This window comes from Thalassophryne amazonica, chromosome 7, assembly GCF_902500255.1.
Source record: "Thalassophryne amazonica chromosome 7, fThaAma1.1, whole genome shotgun sequence".
NCBI classification, from domain to species: Eukaryota; Metazoa; Chordata; class Actinopteri; order Batrachoidiformes; family Batrachoididae; genus Thalassophryne; species Thalassophryne amazonica.
This window is the reverse complement of record NC_047109.1, coordinates 25,177,243-25,199,698: the sequence shown is the minus strand read 5'-3', so window position 1 is coordinate 25,199,698 and position 22,456 is coordinate 25,177,243. Positions and strand designations below refer to the sequence as shown.

General features: G+C 42.9%; 1 protein-coding gene across 1 annotated transcript in view; it reads right to left on the bottom strand.

The window, feature by feature from the left end:
- The window catches only part of ascc3 (activating signal cointegrator 1 complex subunit 3), a 626,361-nt gene that overhangs the window by 415,781 nt on the left and 188,124 nt on the right, over positions 1-22,456 (bottom strand). The window contains 2 exon segments of the mRNA XM_034173960.1: positions 11,402-11,542; positions 20,097-20,300. Of these exon segments, the coding sequence (XP_034029851.1) occupies positions 11,402-11,542; positions 20,097-20,300 (345 nt within the window).

Genomic DNA, 22,456 nt, shown 5'->3' with positions numbered 1-22,456 from the left:
GATATATTAAATAGCATTATCAAAAATGGTAATAAAAAACAGAGTTACCCTCAGTATTTCATTGATAATAATGTCAAGAAGGAAAATAAGGATGAGGTAGTCAACGGTTTTAATAATTTTTTTGTAAATATTGGACCAAGCTTGGCAGAAAAAATTCCCGATTCCCAATCTGAGGATTGGGATAATAATCTTATAGAAAGAAATCCCTGTTCAATGTTCCTCACAGCAGTGGATGGAAATGAAATTATAGACATTGTGAATAATTGTAAATATAAAACATCTACCGATTTAAATGAAATTGATATGGTGGTGGTAAAACAGGTCATTGAATGGATTGTAGAACCATTAACATACATCTGTAACTTATCATTTCAAACCGGTAAATTTCCCAATCAAATGAAAATAGCTAAGGTTGTGCCGCTGTATAAGACTGGGGATAGACACCACTTCACAAATTATAGACCTGTTTCTTTGCTTCCACAATTTTCCAAATTATTAGAAAAGTTATTCAATAATAGATTAGACAAATTCATAAATAAACATAAATTACTTACTGATAGTCAATATGGATTCAGAGCACATAGTTCAACATCACTTGCATTAATAGAATCAGTTGAGGAGATTACAAACGCCATAGACCACAAATTACATTCAGTTGGAATATTTATAGACCTTAAAAAGGCTTTTGATACAATTAATCATGACATATTAATCAATAAACTTGAACAGTATGGGATTAGGGGGTTGGTGTTGCACTGGGTGAGAAGCTACTTAAGTAACAGAAAACAGTTTGTGAAGTTGGGGGAATATACATCATCATGCTTGGACAATGCTTGTGGCGTCCCACAGGGGTCAGTATTGGGTCCAAAACTGTTTCTAATTTATATAAATGATATTGTCAATGTTTCCAAAATATTAAAATTAGTATTATTTGCAGATGACACAAGCATTTTTTGTTCAGGGGGGGATTTGCAGGAGTTACTGAGGAGGATCAGTATAGAAATGGGAAAATTGAAAATATGGCTTGACAGAAACAAATTATCATTAAACTTAAGTAAAACAAAATACATGTTATTTGGCTATTGTAATACAGACATACAGGTTCAGTTACAAGTCGAGGGGGTAGATATTGAAAGGGTACATGAAAATAAGTTTCTGGGGGTGATAATAGATGATAAGATAAACTGGAAGACTCATATAAAACATATACAAAGTAAACTGTCAAGAAGCATTTCAGTTCTAAACAAAGCGAAACATATTCTGGACCACAACTCACTCCGCATTCTTTACTGCTCACTGGTTTTACCATATTTACAGTACTGTGCAGAGGTATGGGGTAATACTTATAAAGGTACAACACAATCACTATCAGTAATGCAGAAAAGAGCTATAAGAATTATTCATAATACTGGCTATAGAGATCATACAAATCCACTATTTTTACAATCCAAATTCTTAAAATTCACAGACTTGGTTCATTTTCAAACAGTACAAATTGTGTATAAAGCAATAAACAATTTACTTCCAGCAAATATTAAAAATATGTTTTTTAACAGATCAGGGGATTACAGTCTGAGGGGGAAATTTAATTTAAAGCATCAGTGGGCACGAACAACATTAAAAGGTTTCTGTATTTCTGTCTGTGGGGTGAGGATGTGGAACAGATTGGGAGTGGGGCTCAAGCAATGTCCAAGCATGAACCAGTTCAAACAGCGGTACAAAAATATGTTTTTTTCTGGGTATAGGGAGGAGGAAGGGTAATGAGGGTTAGGGTGTTTTTGTTTTTTGCTTCGACTTGTAAATATATAGTATTTTGTATGTAAGTAGGTATGTGAAGGTGTATATTTATGTTTGTGTATATATATGTGTATATATGTATATGTGTATATATGTGTATGTATGTTGATGTGTGTATGTATATATATATGTGTATGTGTATGTATATGTATATATATATATATATATATATATATTGATATCGATTTAGGTGTGTAGGAATCTATGTGTATATGTGGCAAAGGGTATTACTGGTTGTGGGGAAGAAGGGGTAGGGATAAATAAGCTGATGCTTCACCCTACCCCTTTTCGGACATGTTGGGTACACAGTAGGAACTTTTTTGTTGTTGTCTTTACTGATCTATCTTGTAATTGTTGTTGTATCAAATGTTCGAAATAAACAGTTTTCATTCATTCATTCATTCAAGTTCTTGAAGGAAGTAGGGATCAGAGGGCAGGCCCAAAGGAAGTTAATTAAAGAACTTGCCACTGTAGCAGAACGGAGCAGTTACTGGTTATGGCTGAAACGTAAAGAGGCAACGTGGGCTTTCAAGTGACCGTCGGGTGCCCCCCCCATATGCTGCACGCCCGGGTCTGATCAGCCTGGGATGGGCCAACCTCAGCAGAGGGTGTCTTGTTGTAAGTGGCCGAAACACTCAATGACGCTGGGGCAAACAACTGAAGATGTGGCGTGGTGGTGGCACCTTGTGCTCATTGATCCCATTCTCATTTAAGAGGATACCTCCAGCAATTGATTTGCTGACTATTTGGGATCTTTTAACAGCTAGTCCTACTAAGAAGTTTGATGTCTGGTACTAAACCAGTGACTGCTATGAAAGAGTAGCTGACAACCCGGGAAAGACTGGATGACGGCTTGGAGAGACTGCTGGCAGGAGGGAATAGACCCCTTGGGACCGGCAAGGGTTAGCTTCCCTTGCTGGTATGAGCCGTTCACTAATAGTGAATTGGTTCTACCCTTCTATGGCTACAGAAATTTCTATAAGGAAAACACCCCTAGAGTCTGCGAGAGCGGGGGCGCAAGATGACTCAATGACGGATCACACGGTAACAAACCTTGCAATGGATACGACAACGAATCAGGTGATCAGCATATCAGTTGATGGAGTGAAAGCACCACTAGAACATAGGCTACAAAGCTGCATCTGTGGCTGGAAAAAAGTTACATCAGAGAAGGGTCTTAGGATCCACCAGGGAAGGAAAAAATGCCTGAGAGAGGTCGGCAAGGGGCCTCGCATTGACAATTACTTCCTTAGAGGTGGGGCAAATCAGTCGAGTGAAGCCCAATGGCAGGATACACACCATAGTCCACAGGGTATCAGAACCCCAGTTGAGGCTCAATCAGGCACGAATCCTCCGGTGAATTTGGAGCCCATCCAGCCACGGATGGCAGTTGAGAGGGGTATGAAGGGACGAAAGCCTCAAATCTTGTGGCCCAAATCCTGTCAGAAAAAGGAGTGGGAAACGATAGATGCAGACATAGTTTGTCTCCTAGGAGGTCTGAAAGGATGTGCAGAAAGGAAGTTGAATAAGATGGGGGAGATCATCTATAGTTATGGAAAAGAGAGATTTGAAAAAGAGTATGAACTTGAAAGAACGGAAGGAACCAGGGAGGCGTCTCAAGTCCAGAAGACAACAGGAGATTGAGAGACTGGTGAAAGAAAGAAGGGCCCTGAGAAAACAGTGGAAGAAGGCCACAGAGGTGGAGAAGAAAGGGTTTGAGGTACTCCAGGGAGACATTAAACAGCGTCTAACAGCATTGCGAAGAGCAGAATCTTTGAGAAAGCAACATAAGAAGAAGGAACGAACAAGGAATGCCTTTTTCAGAGACCCCTATAGGTTTGTTAAACATCTCTTCGTTAAGGAGAAAACGGGGTCTCTAAATGTATCCAGGAGGGAGCTAGAGGAGCACTTGAGGAGGACTTACTATGATAAACAGAGGTATGTGCCAGTCAGTATTCCATACGACATGCCACCAATCCATCCATTGGAGCACCAGATGGAAATAGGGCCCCCTACATGGAACGAAGTCGAAAGTACAGTAAAGCGGGCAAAATCTGCCTCAGCTCCCGGACCTAATGGTGTTTCATATAGGTTTTATAAGAACTCGCCTGGAGTCCTGAGGTACCTCTGGAGGCAAATAAAAGTGGTATGGAAAAAAGGAATTATACCAAAGGCATGGCGACGGGCAGGAGGGATTTTGATTCCCAAAGAGAAGAATTTTTCAACTATTGATCAGTTTCGACAGATCAGTCTTCTGAATGTTGAAGGAAAGGTTTTCTTCAGAGTCGTGGCCAGGAGGCTCTCGGATTTCTTGCAGAGGAACAACTTTGTTGATACCTCAGTGCAGAAGGCAGGAATAAGTGGATTTCCAGGATGTCTGGAACACGTAAGTGTCATCTGGCACCAGTTGCAGATGGCTAGGAGAGAGAGGAAGAACTTGCATGTGGTATTTTTGGATCTTGCCAATGCATTTGGTTCAGTGCCTCACGAGATTCTGTGGTCGGCGTTTAACTTTTTTCAAGTCCCAGAATGTATCACTAGGTTGGTTAAAGCGTATTTCCAAGACCTTCAGTTCTGTATTGATACACAGGCTGGTACAACAGCCTGGCAGCAGCTTGAGATTGGCATAATGGCAGGCTGTACCATATCTCCACTGGCGTTTACCATGGCAATGGAGCTCATTGTTCACGCGTCCCGGTGGGTGGTTGGAGGAGAACGCTTAGAGAGTGGAATCTGTCTTCCTCCAATCAGAGCATATATGGATGATATGACAACAGTAACAACAACAGGAGCATGCACTAAACGCCTTTTGAGTAAACTACAGGAAAATAATGAATGGGCACGAATGGCGGTAAAACCTAGTAAATCTCGCAGTATCTCCATTGTTAAAGGTCAGCTTGTAAATAAGAAGTTTTATATTAACAACGTGCCAATACCAACAGTTCTGGAGAAGCCGATTAAAAGCCTCGGCCGTTGGTATAGTGCAGAGCTTAAGGATACGAAGCAGGTGGAGCAGCTCAGACAGGACACTATCAATGGCCTTAAGATGATCAACAATACAGATCTGCCTGGAAAGCTGAAGTTGTGGTGCTATCAGTTTGGGCTGTTGCCCCGTCTTATGTGGCCATTATCCATCTATGAGGTCACACTATCACAAGCCAAGAGGTTGGAGAGGCTAGTGAGTGCGCAAGTGAGGAAATGGCTGGGATTACCTAAATGTCTTACCAGTATAGCATTGTATGGCAATGGAGTTCTCTCCTTACCACTATGTCCCTCAGACACCGGGACATAGTGGGGCATGTCCAGCATGGCAGAGGTGGTTTGGGTCTGGAAGTAACAGCAGCCACATGGCATAAGGCTACCCCAGCGGAACGGCGGCACATGGTGGTGGAGGAAGTGAGAAACCAGGAAGAGGCAGCTAGGTGTGCTACAGCTGTATCCCAAGTTCAGCAAGGACGCTGGATGAAGTGGGAAGGCGTGGAGAGGAAGAAAATTACATGGAGCGACTTAAGAAGCATGGAGTCTAACCGGTTGGGCTTCATGATTAGAGCCACGTACGATGTCCTACCATCTCCTTCCAACTTACATGTTTGGTATGGAGAGGACTCAGCCTGTGTCCAGTGTGCAGCCCCGGCAACCCTTAAACATATCCTGGTGGGGTGTAAGGCAAGCCTGACACAGGGAAGATACACTTGGCACCACAACCAGGTGCTGAAGTGCTTGGCTGCTGAACTCGAGAATAGGAGGGTAATTGTTAATACCATGCCCGTAAATCCCCAGTCTACCTTCCAACGCAAGATTTTTATTCGGGAAGGAGAAAAAAGAGGGAGCAATTTATCATCGGAGCCGGGCCTGCTGAATATAGCCCGCGATTGGGAAATGCAAGTGGACCTCAGTCAGAGGCTCACTTTCCCACTTGAAATTTTGGCGACCAACTTGCGTCCTGACTTGGTCCTATGGTCTAAATCCTGCCGACGTGTTTTCATCGTTGAGCTGACGGTTCCATGGGAGGATGCCATCAAGGAGGCATTTGAAAGGAAGCGACTGCGATATCTCAATTTAGCGGCTGAAGCAGAGGGGCGGGGATGGAGTGTGAAGGTGTGCCCTGTGGAGGTTGGTTGTAGAGGCTTTGTGGCTAGATCTACTACAAAGTTCTTGAAGGAAGTAGGGATCAGAGGGCAGGCCCAAAGGAAGTTAATTAAAGAACTTGCCACTGTAGCAGAACGGAGCAGTTACTGGTTATGGCTGAAACGTAAAGAGGCAACGTGGGCTTTCAAGTGACCGTCGGGTGCCCCCCCCATATGCTGCACGCCCGGGTCTGATCAGCCTGGGATGGGCCAACCTCAGCAGAGGGTGTCTTGTTGTAAGTGGCCAAAACACTCAATGACGCTGGGGCAAACAACTGAAGATGTGGCGTGGTGGTGGCACCTTGTGCTCATTGATCCCATTCTCATTTAAGAGGGTACCTCCAGCAATTGATTTGCTGACTATTTGGGATCTTTTAACAGCTAGTCCTACTAAGAAGTTTGGAAGCTGAAAATGTCCCAGTTCTTGCATGGCCGGCATACTCACTGGACATGTCACCCATTGAGCATGTTTGGGATGCTCTGGACCGGCGTATATGACAGCATATACCAGTTCCTGCCAATATCCAGTAACTTCGCACAGCCATTGAAGAGGAGTGGACCAACATTCCACAGGCCACAATTGACAACCTGATCAACTCTATGCGAAGGAGATGTGTTGCACTGCATGAGGCAAATGGTGGTCACACCAGATACTGACTGGTATCCCCCCAATAAAACAAAACTGCACCTTTCAGAGTGGCCTTTTATTGTGGACAGTCTAAGGCACACCTGTGCACTAATCATGGTGTCTAATCAGCATCTTGATATGGCACACCTGTGAGGTGGGATGGATTATCTCAGCAAAGGAGAAGTGCTCACTATCACAGATTTATACTGGTTTGTGAACAATATTTGAGGGAAATGGTGATATTGTGTATGTGGAAAAAGTTTTAGATCTTTGAGTTCATCTCATACAAAATGGGAGCAAAACCAAAAGTGTTGCGTTTATATTTTTGTTGAGTGTAAATAATCTTAGAGACACGTTGCTTTCATGACATCATTTTCCACCTTTCTTAACATACTGTAGCACACTTGAGGAGCTCCTGAAATTAGCAGTTCTATGGATTGAATTTGGCATTTGTGCTGGGACTCAGTGCTTGGCCTTGGGACTTGCATTTCTAATACCGAGTGTGTCTCAGGCCAAAACTTCTAATGCAAACCCTGGTTATAGGACCAAGACACTAACCAGTGACTTGAGGTGAGGACTGGGCATCTTTGGTACTCAGTCACAGATACCAGCTACCACTAGAATGACATTGTGTCAAACAGAACATTGGCTGTGACATTACAACTTTTACATTTAGACCCAAGTTTGAACAAGAATTAGGGTTTGGAAAAAATTACAGCTGCATGGCTGCAGCATCCAGAAAACATTCACATTGCTTCACTTTTACACATTTGTAAATATGTTACAGCCTTATTCCAAATTGGATGAAATTCTTTTTTTGTCCCCCTCAAACGGCTAAAAACAATGCCCTATAATGACAATGTAAAAAAGTTTTTTTTTTTTTTTTTTTTTGCAAATTATTAAAAAAAATAAATACGAAATCACATTATAAGTATTCACAGCCTTTGCCATGAAGCTCAAATTTGAGCTCAGGTGCATCCTGTTTCCACTGATCACCCTTGAGATGTTTCTACAGCTTAACTGGAGTCCATCTGGGACAAATTCAGTTGATTGGACACGATTTGGAAAGGCACACACCTCGTCTACATATAAGGTCCCACAGCTGGTGTCAAAGGAACAGTCTGTGGACCCCTGAGACAGGATTGTTTCGAGGCACAAATCTGGATAAGGGTACACAAACATTTCTGCTGCTTTGAAGGTCCTAATGAGCACAGTGGTTCCCATCACCCATAAATGGAAGAAGTTGGAATCCACCAAGACTCTTCTGAGAGAGAACCTTCCAGAAGGACAACCATCTCTGCAGTAATCCACCAATCAGACCTGTATGGTAAAGTGGCCAGACGGAAGCCACTCCTTAGTTATAGGCACATAGCAGCCCACCTGGAGTTTGTCCAAAGGCACCTGAAGGACTCTCAGACCATGAGAAAGAAAGTTCTCTGGTCTGATGAGATAAAGATTGAAGACTTTGGTGTGAATGCCGGGCATCATGTTTGGAGGAAACCAGGCACCATCCCTACAGTGAAGCATAGTGGTGGAAGCATCATGCTGTGGGGATGTTTTTTAGCACCAGGAACTGGGCGACTAGTCAGGGTGAGGGAAAGCTGTCCTTGAGTGTCCTTGAGTGGCCCAGTCAGAGCCCAGACCGGAATCCGACTGAACATCTCTGGAAAGATCTGAAAATGGCTGTGCACTGACGTTCCCATCTAACCTGACTTGAGACTGTAATTGCTGCCAAAGGGCATCAACAAAGTATTGAGCAAATGGTGTGAATACTTACATACATGTGATGTCTTAGCTTTTTATTTTTAATAAATTTGCAGCAATTTTAAAAACAAGTTTTTACATGTTGCCATTATGGGGCGTTGTGAGTGGAATTTTGAGGGAAAAAATTAATTTACTCCATTTTGGAATAAGGCTGTAACATAACAAAATGTGGAAAAAGTGAAGCACTGTGAATACTTTCCGAATGCATTGCATGTACTTGGCCATGACCCAGTACACAGATACTTGAATGTGGAGGACCCCAGCAACTGTAAAAGGCCAAATTAATGTCCACATTGCACTTGGCTGCAGCAGACAGAGAGCTACTATCGACAGGCGCGGATGGATTGGTTACCTACCCAGGTACCTGCCATCCAGGACTCAAGACTGTTCCGTAGCATCATGTATGCAGCAATGCACAGCATCAGCTCATGCTCCCAGAACTGACCTGGCCCCAACACATCCATCCATCCATTTTCTTACGCTTTATCCGGAGTCGGGTCGCGGGGGCAGCAGCTCAAGCAAAGCCGCCCAGACCTCCCGATCCACACACACCTCCTCCAGCTCCTCCGGGGGAAACCCAAGGCGTTCCCAAGCCAGCCGAGAGATGTAATCCCTCCAGAGTGTCCTGGGTCTTCCCCGGGGCCTCCTCCCAGTGGGACATGCCCGGAACACCTCTCCAGCGAGGCGTCCAGGGGGCATCCGGAAAAGATGCCCGAGCCACCTCAACTGACTCCTTTCGACGTGGAGGAGCAGCGGCTCGACTCCGAGCTCCTCCCGAGTGACCGAGCTCCTCACCCTATCTCTAAGGGAGCGCCCAGCCACCCTGCGGAGGAAACTCATCTCGGCCGCTTGTACTCGCGATCTCGTTCTTTCGGTCATGAGCCAAATCTCATGACCATAGGTGAGGATAGGAACGTAGATCAATCGGTAAATCGAGAGCTTTGCCCCCCTACTCAGATCTCTCTTCGCCACGACGGTCCGATACAGCGACCGCATCACTGCAGATGCTGCACCGATCCGTCTATCGATCTCACGCTCCATCCGTCCCTCACTCGTGAACAAGACCCCGAGATACTTAAACTCCTCCACTTGAGGCAAGGACACTCCACCGACCTGAAGAGGGCAAAGCACCTTTTTCCGGTCGAGAACCATGGCGTCGGATTTGGAGGTGCTGATTTTCATCCCGGACGCTTGACACTCGGCTGCAAACCGCCCCAGTGCACGCTGAAGGTCCTGATTTGACGAAGCCAACAGAACCACATCGTCCGCAAACAGCAGAGACGAGATTCTGTGGTTCCCAAACCAGACCCCCTCTACACCCTGGCTGCACCTAGAAATTCTGTCCATAAAAATAATGAACAGAACCGGTGACAAAGGGCAGCCCTGGCGGAGGCCAACGTGCACTGGAAACAGGTTTGACTTACTACCGGCAATGCGAACCAAGCTCCTGCTGCGGTCGTACGGGGACCGGATAGCCCTTAGCAAAGGACCCCGGACCCCGTACTCCCGGAGCACTCCCCACAGGGTGCGCCGAGGGACACGGTCGAATGCCTTCTCCAGATCCACAAAACACATGTGGACTGGTTGGGCAAACTCCCATGAACCCTCGAGCACCCGATGGAGCGTGTAGAGCTGGTCCAGTGTGCCGCGACCAGGATGACGAAAACCACGGCCCCAACACAGCCAAGAGTAATTATAGCGGGTGACTTAATTCAGGCCTTTGTGCTCAGCGCCTTGCTTGCACATATATTTTCTGCTGAGTAGCAGTACTGTGTGGGCAGATGCCCCAAATACACCTGGGCTGTACATTTCAGACCATGCACCACATTGTCAAGCAGAGCCATCAATTTTCAACTTCCCAGCATGTTTAGAATGTAGCTGAACGTTTATAGCAGCTACACAGAGGAAAAATAAAGCTAAAAAAAGATGCGTGACTGTTCACCATCATGTTCCTCCTTTTAACAACTTCAAGTATCTGCAACTTAATTTTTATTGGATACAAGAATGAAATGAGGCTTCATTTTGTGGTGGACACGGCAATGTGCAGCACCAGAGCACAGTCCCAGCCGTGAACTGAACTAGAAGAGCACTCAGAGTGCGTATAACAATAATCTCCATGAACAGACACAGAATAGTTATTAAACTTTTGACTTTCCCCATCTGCCCATATCTACTTACTTGGGCATTTTTCCTATAAACACTAAATCATAAGACAATAGTAATAAATAAATGCAATAAATTAAGGACATAATCTGCAAGTCCAAATCATGCTGGAACTGTCTTTAAAAATAAAACCTCTTCTTGCTGCTGTGGCATTTCTCCAAGAGCCAGAAATTCCTACATACTAAATGTGTCAGGATGTGAGTTTCTGCCTGGTTTTGTTTTCATGCTTTTGCCACGTTTCTCTTTCGTTTTAGGCTTATTCTCTTGTTGGAGTTTTTTCCTGCTTGGGTTTATCTGTCCCTGTTTCTCTTGTTTCTTGGTGGTGGGTGTTTCCCTCTCTCTGGCCACACCCTCATTCTGGTGTGTTCCACACACGCCTGCTCCCAATCTGCACCTCATCACCTGGGAATATTTAAGATCCTCTTTTTGCCCTGCTTCCTCGCCACATTGATGTGCTCTACGCCTTCTCACCAGCTCTGTATCCATTGTTCTCGACCTGCTTGCCACCCGTGTTTTTTGGACCCCCTGGTTGTACTCTCGACCATGCGCCAGCCTGATGCTCTTGCTTTTGTTTGTCTTGTTGGACTGCCTACCTGTGTACCAGACCCCGTTTTCCATCCAAGTAAACTGATTTTACTTACAAAGCCTTGAGTCCGGGTCCTGCATTTGTGTCCTGCCACAACCGTTTACCAGTCGTGATAAAATGTACCATGTAGTAAAGCTGTCTCTACAGTGAGCAATGGATTTTTGGATTATTATTGTACCCTTTAAGGTGTTTACTGAACAAGTTGTGTGTGTGTGTGTGTGTGTGTGTGTGTGTGTGTGTGTGTGTGTGTGTGTGTGTGTGTGTGTGTGTGTGTGTGTGTGTGTGTGTGTGTGTGTGTGTGTGTGTGTGTGTGTGTGTGTGTGTGTGTGTGTGTACCTGTGTTCGTAGGATCTCTCCTTTGGTTAGCTGCATGTCTCCGGTGAGTTCTTTAACTGTAATGCCCAGTGGTTCCAATCGCTTGCTGAAGTAATTTGTCATTTCAGCTGCCAAGGCCTTCATAGGTGCCACATAGACAATCTGCAGAAAATGAAAGATTCACTAAATAAGACTATACAGCAGTGCAATTGGGGGGGGGTTGACAAGTAAGAGGTTGGGGGCTGGAAGGACACTGTTGATAAATGAGTAAATCAAGGCAGTACCATTTATTCCTTGGTAATCAGCACAAATCATAATTTACTGAAAAATATGATGCCAGCCACTTGCATGGATAACATTTAATGGTGATAGATGAAAAGTGGCTATCCTCAATGAGCAACAATGTGTGTTTTTGTTTGGAAGTCTTTATGAAGAGAACAAAACGTTCTTGATGTCGGAATGATGCGCCTGAGGATTTATTACTACGCAATTCTACAGGGACTTTTCAACCTATGTTCAATGTTTGAGCATGAAGCTGGCCAAAGCAGACTGTCGATGATGCATTTTTAATGTTTTTTTTCCCAGGTTAGCACTCATCTACACGACTAGTTCTATTTATCTCCCACTGACCATAAGACCAGACAGAGGGAGGGATAGAAAAGTGTGCCATCTATGCATGTGTCACGCACATCTTGTGTGCACATAACGTGAACATAATTTTATGATTTTCTAATCCTAAATGAGACTGATTTGGATGAGTTTGAATTTGAACACCTGCTTTCACCAAGAGTTTCCAAGGACCTCCCATTTACTGAAAAGATAATTGATTATTGTAATTTATTATTCCGTGACAGCCATAGTTTTTCATTATTTGTCCACCTGGCTCCATTTTATATTTCTATACTCACAAATCGACACCAAAAATCTCTATATACATCATAAATATAAGTTTAAATTTTGAACGCATCACAGCCAATACTCTATTTGCCCAAATCCCAGTGTGGTGGCTTGGTGAGGTCAGCAACACAGCTGGATGTTTTCACGTTAAAATGCAGTGTCAGAAGACAAAAGAAACGTTTCAGGAAATATCTCCTAATTTATCAACACAAATGTTCAAGCCAGCACTAGGTCAATACCATGCTACAATTTATCAGTCAGAGACTCATTCCATGACTTTGTCTTCTTATTTATAGCTGTAAACTGTAAGACTAAAACCAAGTAACAATTTCAGCTAAAGAACAAAAGCCTTAAAGCCATAAAGGCACAAATTGAGCACAATGCTGTGCACCAGATATGGGGTTCTGATAGCAGAGGCTGCTAGCTGCCGTGGACTTGACCCGTTCAACTGACTGTCCATTTCAGTACAAATATCTGAGAATATGACTTGCTGTGTAGTTGACTGGGCTGTTTTACAATCAGGGTACACAAGTCAGTGCCACAAAAAAAAAAAAAAAAAAATCTTAGTAGTTACTCTGGTCAAGTTATTCATCCATATCTACTAGGGCTGCCACAACTAGTCGACTAGTCATGACAACATCGACTAATGAAACCGTCGACTACTAAATTAGTTGTCGTTTATTTTATTTAAGTCTTTGTTTTTCTCTCAATTCATAGTTTTAGGCAGCGAGCCGTCCTGCCGTCATTTGAATGTTCAAACTTGGATAAGACGACCAATTAAAACAGCGGCCGTCTTGTTCAACGCTGTCTAAAATGAGCAGTTTACTGGAGGAGCTGTGTGTGTGTGTGTGTGTGTGCGTGCGTGCGTAGTCAACTCGCTGCAGACTGCGAACAGAGGCACGAGACGTTGCATTCTACTGAGAACCATCAGTGCACGTGAGACAGCGAGCGCGGAGCAGAGAGAGAGGATTTTAACCCGAGTGAACATGTAAAAAAAAAAAAAAAGTGAAACTGCCTTTACTTTTCTCTGCTCTTTCTCTACCGGTATTTTTCTAATAGCACCGTCCTGTTCACGCCATGTGCGCATCATATACTGAATTTATGAGATCATGAGATGAAATAAACGGTCAAATATCCTTAAAAAATCCTTAAAAAATGAGAATATATAAATGAACTGAGGAAAAATTACGCATTCACGGGTTAAAAAAAACCCTGCTGTGGAGAAGCTGCAGTGATGTTCAGAGGCACAGATCACATAAAGCAGGTGAGAACTCTGAACTTTAACAGCTGTTATTTTCCAAAGGTATGTATTTATTCAATCTTAAGCTTAATGTAGTGTTTAAGCACAAAATGTGAATGATGAGGAGAAAAAAATGACTTCATCACACTAAAATGAAATGAAGTCAGAATAAAAATACAAGCAGCTATGTGTTTTATTCATTTCAAAGTGAGTTACATCTTATTTTGTTCTGATTTATTTATACAAAAAATATGGGGAGTCAAATCAGCTTGCATTGTTCTGTTCAGTTTATATCAAAGTTTTCCTGCACATGTCTGTGTATTTTTTTTTCCTTCTTTATAAGAGTTTGGTGTATACATTTGCTCCACAAAGTTTTAAAACAATAAAATGTTCACACTTTTCTTTATAGCAGTTCTGTAATTTCAGAAATGCAACAGAAACAACCACAAATCAGAAAAAGTTGGGAGTATAAGTAAAATGAAGATAAAATAAAAATGTTGCACTATTCCCAGTTTCTCCACTCATAGAAGTCAAAAGTTCTTCCAGAGTTGTGTCTTGGTGGCTTCCCTCACTTGTCTCCTTCCAGAATGGACATTTAGTTTTTGAGAACTGCCTACCTGACACAGATTTACCATCAAGTACCACAAAGTACCACACAGTTTGTATTTCTGAATGATTGATGTAAATGAAGTCTAAGAAACAGTCACTGATTTGTAAATGTTCATGTTTTCATCCCGACGTTTCTCGGAAAATGCTGCAGACCTTAATTTAGGAAATTATGTATGATCCGACTAGTCGACTAATCGCAAAAATAATCGATGACTAGTCGGCTATCAAAATAGTCATTTGTGGCAGCCCTAATATCTACTGGGGAACTTAAATACCCAAAGTTTCAGACCCATCAGATGTTTACATATATGAGCTCACAGATACGATCTGCTATACTTTCCAGACATTTTTTTTATTTTACTAAGAAAATTGTGTAAATTAAACAAACTAACATTAGTGCAATCTACCCATATATACTAGCTACAAAAAACAGTTCATGCTAAATATGTATTCAGAGTATGTAACTACTGTTGTTTTTCTGCATTCTCAAATAACAATGGACTATAAGCATTTCCGGAGTGGACAGTTTTTGAAAGACGGACAGTTACACCTCAATATTAAAGACATTTGTATGAATTAGGAACACAACCTTTTGTAGCATCACAGATAGTGATTACCTCTTTCAAACAAAAAAAAATATTATTCACATAACACTGATACTTGAGTTAGAAATGCACTCTATTTCAGGAAAGTACATTTTTTGACAGACAAGACATTTTATTTTTAAATGCCTATTTCACGTCGTTTTCCCACTGGGCAATGATCCTGGGAGTTAGATTGTTATACAGTACATTTTGATCAGGAAGTCAGCCCATTTAACAGTTCTGGCAGCCCAACAAAATTAGACACCATGGAAATGACACAGATATTTTGGTAAAAACTGGTATAATTAGAGCTCTGCTGGTAAACAAATGGGGATATCAAACCAAATGACCATTGCTGCTGACAGACCAGTAGTAGTTATCCATGTATGGCAAACTAAACTTTGTTGGTCATTTCCACCTTGTCATTAAACCAAACTTTAATTTTTTAAAATCCACTTATGTACCCTGACTGTACAACAGCCCAACTATAATAACGGATCATCAAAGACATTGGTGCATTATTATCACTTACTGAGGCGTTGCTGGGCCAGTAGCATAAATTTACATTTACGCTACATTTACGCTACCTGGCTATTCCAATACCCGCCCGCTGTGCATAAACTGATGACGTCATAGTGCGCAGTCCAAGAACTGTCCGCAGAGAAAAAAACAAAAAGGCGAGAAGTGTGTGTTGGTCCCAATATGGATTTTCTGGATGATTAATTTAACACGGATAGTACGACAATGAACAGCAGCCAAAGCAGCCAGCTTGATGAGGATACACTGGCGAATTTGGAGAGCAGGGCATTCCAGCCAACAAGACAAACTTAAAGTGAGCCAATTTTTTTATGTACGTGTTTGCTGGGTCTCGTGCGTTTTTAAATTACATTAAATACTGTTAATGTGAGTCCACGTGTTGTGTATCTAAGTAAGTGATAATAATGCAAATAACATGCAGTTGTCGTGTGGTAGGCATTTTCTGAGTCCCTCCATCCATCCATGCCGTCGCCCGCAATGACAGATATTCGCCTGAGTTAGACGAGGGCGAATATCTGTCATTTTGGGCAACTGGGCGTGGATGTCGGGCCTCTGAAAATGCAAACCGCCCTCCAAAAGCATGTTATTGTATTAATACTTTTTCTGTCGAGAGAAATTTTGGTGTCACTTAATTTACATGTTATCACCAAGTTAGTGCTAATTAGCAGGTATCTTGGTGACACATTAGGTCCACTGATGGTGCAACAGTTACTAAGTAAACATGTAAATGGACTGCATTTATATAGCGCTTTTCCATCTGCATCAGATGCTCAAATTGCTTTACAATTATGCTTCACATTCAAACAAACACACTCACACACTGATGTCAGGGTGCTGCCATGCAAGGCGCTCACTACCAGTGTTGCCACAGGAACTTTGAAAAAATGTTACCAATTACTGATTACTGATTACTCCTTGAAAAAGTAACTTAGTTACTTTACTGATTACTCAATTGTAAAAGTAACTAAGTTAGATTACTAGTTACTTTAGTTACTTTCCCCAGCTGCCGACAACAACCCTCTGCCACCTCAACATGACAATGATACCTGTTTTGCCAAAACTCACTTTATAGTCACCCTTTCTTGACTTCAGTGAAAATAAATACTTGTTTTATAAAAAGTAAACTAAAGACCTCTTTCTTGACCTCATATTTAACTGCTGACAGCACTGTAACAGTAAAACTTGCAATTTCTAACCTGCATTGTTTATAAATGTAACTATTAAATTCTTTCTACCATTTTTCTAACATTTAAATTCTCTCTAAACATTTTACTTGTCGAAATTATTATTATTATAAGTAGTATTAGTAGTTGTAGTAAACAAAAAAAGGCTTCAAAACTGGACCTTTAATCTAGGGGTGTTGTGGGAGGGGTGGCACATCCCTTCCCCATGCCCCCATTCCATCTGGATTCGCCCCTGCTTTGGTGTTTGAGCACAAAGAATGGATAACATTTATTTATGCAGAAAACATGACCAGATTTACAGGTAAGAACATTTTATTGTGTTTTCACATCATGCAGTCCTCAGAAAGAGAGTTTAGGTGCATTTGAGTGGAAAATAGTGTTAGTTGTTGACGCGTCGTGGAGGATCAGCTGTTTTTATCCAGCAGATACGGAGCGGCTCGGCTCAGAATTCTAAATAAAGCAGAGAAAAAAAAAGAATAAATATGTCTTTGCAAAGCTCAGTGCAGGTGTGATGATGTCACCACGCTTTAAGAGGTGAGGACGAGTCGTAGCTGCTGCAGAAAACCGCGGATGAAAAGCTCACAGTTCACTTAAAGTGGGCAGTTCAGTCAAACCCCGACCCCCTGCCCAAGTTTAATGCTGCTGTCGACCCACAATGCAAAAATAATAGTAACGCACAGTGACTTGGAGAAGTAACTTTAATCTGATTACTGATTTGGAAAGATTAACGTGTTAGATTACTCGTTACTAAAAAAGTGGTCAGATTAGAGTAATGCGTTACTAAGTAACGCGTTACTGGCATCACTGCTCACTACACACTGGGAGCAGCGTTGGAATTAGGGACCTTTTTCCGGTCCAGCTGGGATTTGAACAGAGGATCCTGTGGTCTCAAGCCCAATGTTTAACCACTAGACCAGGGGTGGCCAAGTTCGATCCTCGAGAGCCACATTCCTGACACTCTTAGTTGTCTCCCTGCTCCAACACACCTGAATCCAATGAAAGGCTCATTAAAAGTCTGCTAACGAGTCTTTCATTGGATTCAGGTGTGTTGGAGCAGGGAGACAACTAAGAGTGTCAGGAATGTGGCTCTGGAGGACCGAACTTGGCCACCCCTGCACTAGACCATCACCTCCCATGTCAGTCAAACATTTTTAATACCAACATTTAAGCCAGCTGTTATGAACACCACCGCTCCAGTCAACAAAACATACACTGATCAAACACCGTAAGATGAGTTTCACTTTTGTGGTCCTGTGAGATGGGGGTGTGTTCGGGCTTCTTTTGTCCTGCAAAGGACTTGCGCACGCGCCATTTCTGAGCCCATTCATAGGTGGCTGTAATTTAAACAAGGTCACAACCTGCCAGGATAGCGACATGGTCCAGAATTCTGGTGCGGAGTGGTACCTTAAGCCCCATTTACACACAGACGGTAAGAGCTCCTGGAAGCGTCCCGGAAGAGTTTTTGGCCGTCTTAAGGATCACACACCGTTGTTAACGCCGGCACTAGGGGGCGTGGATTAGTTCCGGCTTTACCGGGAATCGTCGAAAAAATTATTCAACATGTCGAATAATTCCGGGAGCGCTCCCGGAGACCTCCCGTGACGACAGCGACAACGCGAACAACGGCGTTTGATACTTTTTAATTGCCGTTTCATCCTGCCACTTCCTGTAGTGCTGTAGTTCTCATCGCGCCGCGATGACCAATCAGGGACTGAATATGTAGTGACGTGGAGATGTCTGGAGTTTGAAGATGTGAACATGTCCTGTATCTGGTAGCAGCCTGTGAGCAGGACTTATGTCTCTTTTGTCCTTTATTTTACAATCATGACAGAGTTTTTGGAGCGAGCAGCAGCACCACAGCAGCGTGGAGCGGAGTTTATTTTTATTTTACGTGCGTGCGCACGCGAATAGACCTGGAGATTATTTTGCTTATTAGCTACACAGCTGTATAATAAAGCAAATGGTGACTGGCTTCTAAACACAATTATGACAGAGTTTTTTGGGGGAAAGAGCAGAGGAGCAGCCCCGCACGAAACAGCAGCAGGGAGCGGAGATCTTTTTTCTTTCTTTTTTTTTACGTGCGCGCGAGCGAATTGTCTGTAGAGAATATTTTATTAATTAACTACACAGATGTATAATAAAGCAAATGGTGACTGGCTTCTAAACACAATTATGACAGAGTTTTTTGGGGGAAAGAGCGGAGGAGCAGTCCCGCAGCAAACAGCAGCGGGGAGCGGAGTTTCTTTCACGTGCATGCGCTCCGCTCCTTTCCACCGCGAAAACAGCCGGAACTACCGCGAACTTCGGTCCACGTACTACTCGCAGACAAAACCGTCTATGTGTAACCTGGGTTTTAAAATCCTAAAGCCTGATTTATGCTTCTCCAGCTCCATAACTCCATGAGCATGTAATGACTTTTCAGATTCCATGCTGGTCATATTTGAGGACTTTCTGCCAAACATATTTGATCCATGATTGAAATGTAACCGGCAGGCACACTGCAAATTAAAACATGACGAGAGGGAAAGGAGTGAAAACGTAAAAGTGACAAATTACAGCCTTTAGCGGTTTCCGTCATTTAGCAGGTACACATCACGGGGAGAGTTCGCAGCCAAACAGAGGGCTCTGATCTAAAGTGGTTTGGTTCGTCACACCCAAGGATATGTGTGAAACTTAACACCATATTACAGCACAGGCAAAAATGGCAATACGGTACCGCTGAACATCCAGACTGCTCTGTCTGGTACATATGAGGGTTTTTTTTAACAGAAATACATTATGATGGGGTGGAACGTTTTGTCCGACGTGAGCGAAAATCCGTTATACAAAACCCATTATATACGGTGTTTATTACATAGAAAACCATACAAAAGCACTGGGACTTCTGTTTTAGTCTGGTGAGTGCGAATATCCAGTTTATATGATGACGATTATCAATTATTTGCAATTATCAAAGCAAATAATGCAGAGACTTTGAGCACCTGGAAAAGGCAATGGTGCCCCCTCCAACCCCAAAATTTTCATTCATTCATCTTCTGCCACTTATTTGGGTCTAGGTCACAGAACAAGCAGCCCATCCCACACTTGTCTGTCCTCAGCAAAGTCCTCTAACTCTTCCTGGGGGAACCTGAGCTGTTCTCAAGCCAGCTGGGAGAGTGTCCTAGGTATTTCAGCAATGTCCAACTGGGACATGACCTCTCTAAGGAGACGACCAGGGGGCATCCTTGCCAGAAGACTGAACAACCTCAGCTGGCTCCTTTTAATGCAACCTGTCCCTGAGTGTAAGTCCAGATACCCAACAGAGGAATCTCATTTCCACCGTTTGTATATTTGAAATTTTTCTTTCGGTCATTACCCAAAGCTGGTGACCATAGGTGAGGATAGGGTCCTAAATCGCCTTCTGAGTCAGACTTGTACTCTTCTGTCTTTGTGCATTCAAAAAATCTTTATCCAATGTAGGTAGGTAAACCGATGTCTCACAGCAGATGTAACTGTTATATTTTGTGCACAGTGGTACATATAGAACACATTTTTTTCCACACTGAGACTCTTTGGAATGAAAGAACCTGCACATGCTTTCAGACTAGTTTGAATTACTAAGTGAGAAGAAATAATACTTTTGTTTCACAGAAAGCACATGTGCTGTGTGTGTGTGTCATTCAAACCTTGAATTCATCCTTCTTGATCACACCGCCAGGCTGGAGGTGCTGGCGGATCTCATGAAGTACAGTCAGCATGGCGATGTTTGTCTTTCCCGCACCAGTTGGAGCACAGATTAGAAGGTTTTCATTGGTGTTGTAGGCCGTTTCAAACACCATAGACTGGATCCTGTTCAGACGCTTCATGCCTTTGAACACCAGCTGCCCGATCTGAAGATACACAAGAAGGAGGCTCACATCATTTTCAACTTAGAATGCACACTCAGATAGTAAATGTGTCATCAGCCCATCCGCCCATTAGCCAAGGATCCCACCGAAAGGATCCCATTAGGTATCCAAATGTCAACTACCCACACAACAAAATGTCAGACACTGGTCATCTTTCTGAGCTTATAAGACCTCAGATCTTTGGCCATCATTAAGGTTTTTCAGATGCTGTTAGTTTTTGACAAATTATAGTTTTTATATTCTTCTGACTGCTTCAACAAACGTGCGAGGTACAGCTGAACTTTTGGTAAGTACTATTGACGTTTTACACAGACTATCTACCTGATAAAACTCTGCATTTACAGTATGAGGCAAAAGAAACTTGCGTGTATGTTTTTGATGATGTTGAAGGAACCGGATAGCCTGATGGAAACCCACACAGATAAAGGGAGAAAATGCAAACCCCACACAGAGAGGAACTGGGCACTGGCAGCCTTGAACCCAGGGCCATCTTGCAGTCAGGCAGAGTTTTAACCACTGTGTCTCCACAAGGTTACCCGATCACTGTAATGGACTTAAACAGTCATGGCTGTCTTGTTTTCAAATGTTAAATGACATACATTATAAAGCAGGAAATTTAACCCATTGTACAAACAAAGTCCATATAAGAAAACATTCAATCGAAAGGCTCGAGTCTCTTGTGTGCCCTCAAACAAACAAGCTAAAATTTACACCTTTTTAATAAAATTCTTCTCTGTGCCACCCCGCCCATCTGGTCGACAAACAAATGTTCTACTCTGCACAGTGTCAACAGTCACAGAATGGTAACTCCTTCAGAGTTGTACATCTGCATACCTCTGCACAGCCCCATTCCACTATGGCATGTTTATTCAACAGTGATGATAGTTTTGCCTATTTGTCTATTTGACTCCTTTACTTCTTACAGAACATTTTTTTCCTTTTCTTTTTATAGATGTTTATGCACCAAATACTTCTTACAGAAGTATTTTTTTTATATTCTTTTTATTGTTGTTTATGCAACAATGACAACAGATCAAATCCCTTGTGTGTGAAAACTTTACACACACACACACACACACACACACACACACACACACACACACACACACACACACACACACACACACACACACACACACAAAACAATTGAATCTACTCAGCTGAGGATGACGACTACAACAGTGATACAACCAAGAGTACGACTCCCCTAGCTCACTGACAACATCCCATCAGAAGAGATGCTTGCAGACGTTAACACTCTACTCACCATTCCCACTACCAGCATTACAGAAACCCTAACCCTGTGTATGCCATTACCACAGCAATGCCAGACACTCTTATGTATTAGATCAAGAATGCATGCAGCGAGAGCCCACATGGAGAAGAAGATTGGGAGCCCAGATCGGGAAAGTCCAGAAGGATGTTAACAGGCTAACAGAGGTAGAGAAGGGCATCATGAGAGACAGGTACTTGATGGATAGGAAGTACAACAACAAGATGTCCATAACTGAAGCTTTAAAACTCTGAAAAATAGGGTCACAGCTTTGGCTACTAGGCTGAAGAGATACAACAAAGATGTAGAAGCCAAAATAATATATGGCCTGTTCCCCCACTGACCCATCCAGGGTGTACTCCCAGCTGCAAAAATGATAGCATAAAGATAAGGTGCCCTGACACTTGCATGACTTTGATTTGCGCACTTGCACGCACTGTGCTGTGCACAAGAGTAAATTCATCTCAAACTCATTGTAAACTGTACCCAGACAGGTGCTGAGAACCCAGCTCAGCGGTAGGGTTAACATCTGAGGCATCAACACATACACCCTACCAGTCATCAGATACCCAACTGAGATAATAGGTTAGCCACAGGAGGAGACAGATGCCTCTTATGACAAGACACAAAAACTCCTTGCAATGCACGGAGGTTTCCACCCAAAGTCCAGCACCCTGAGGGTCTATGAGCAACCGAAGGAGGGAGGGCGAGTATTAGTGAGTGTCAGAGCCACAATCTAGGATGATACGAGGAGCATTCATGAATAAACCAGAAAGATGTCTGTGTTAAGGAACTGGAGGAGGAGATATCACCAAACCCCTCCTTTGGATGTACCATCAACAGATTAGATGATGTGGCTGTCATC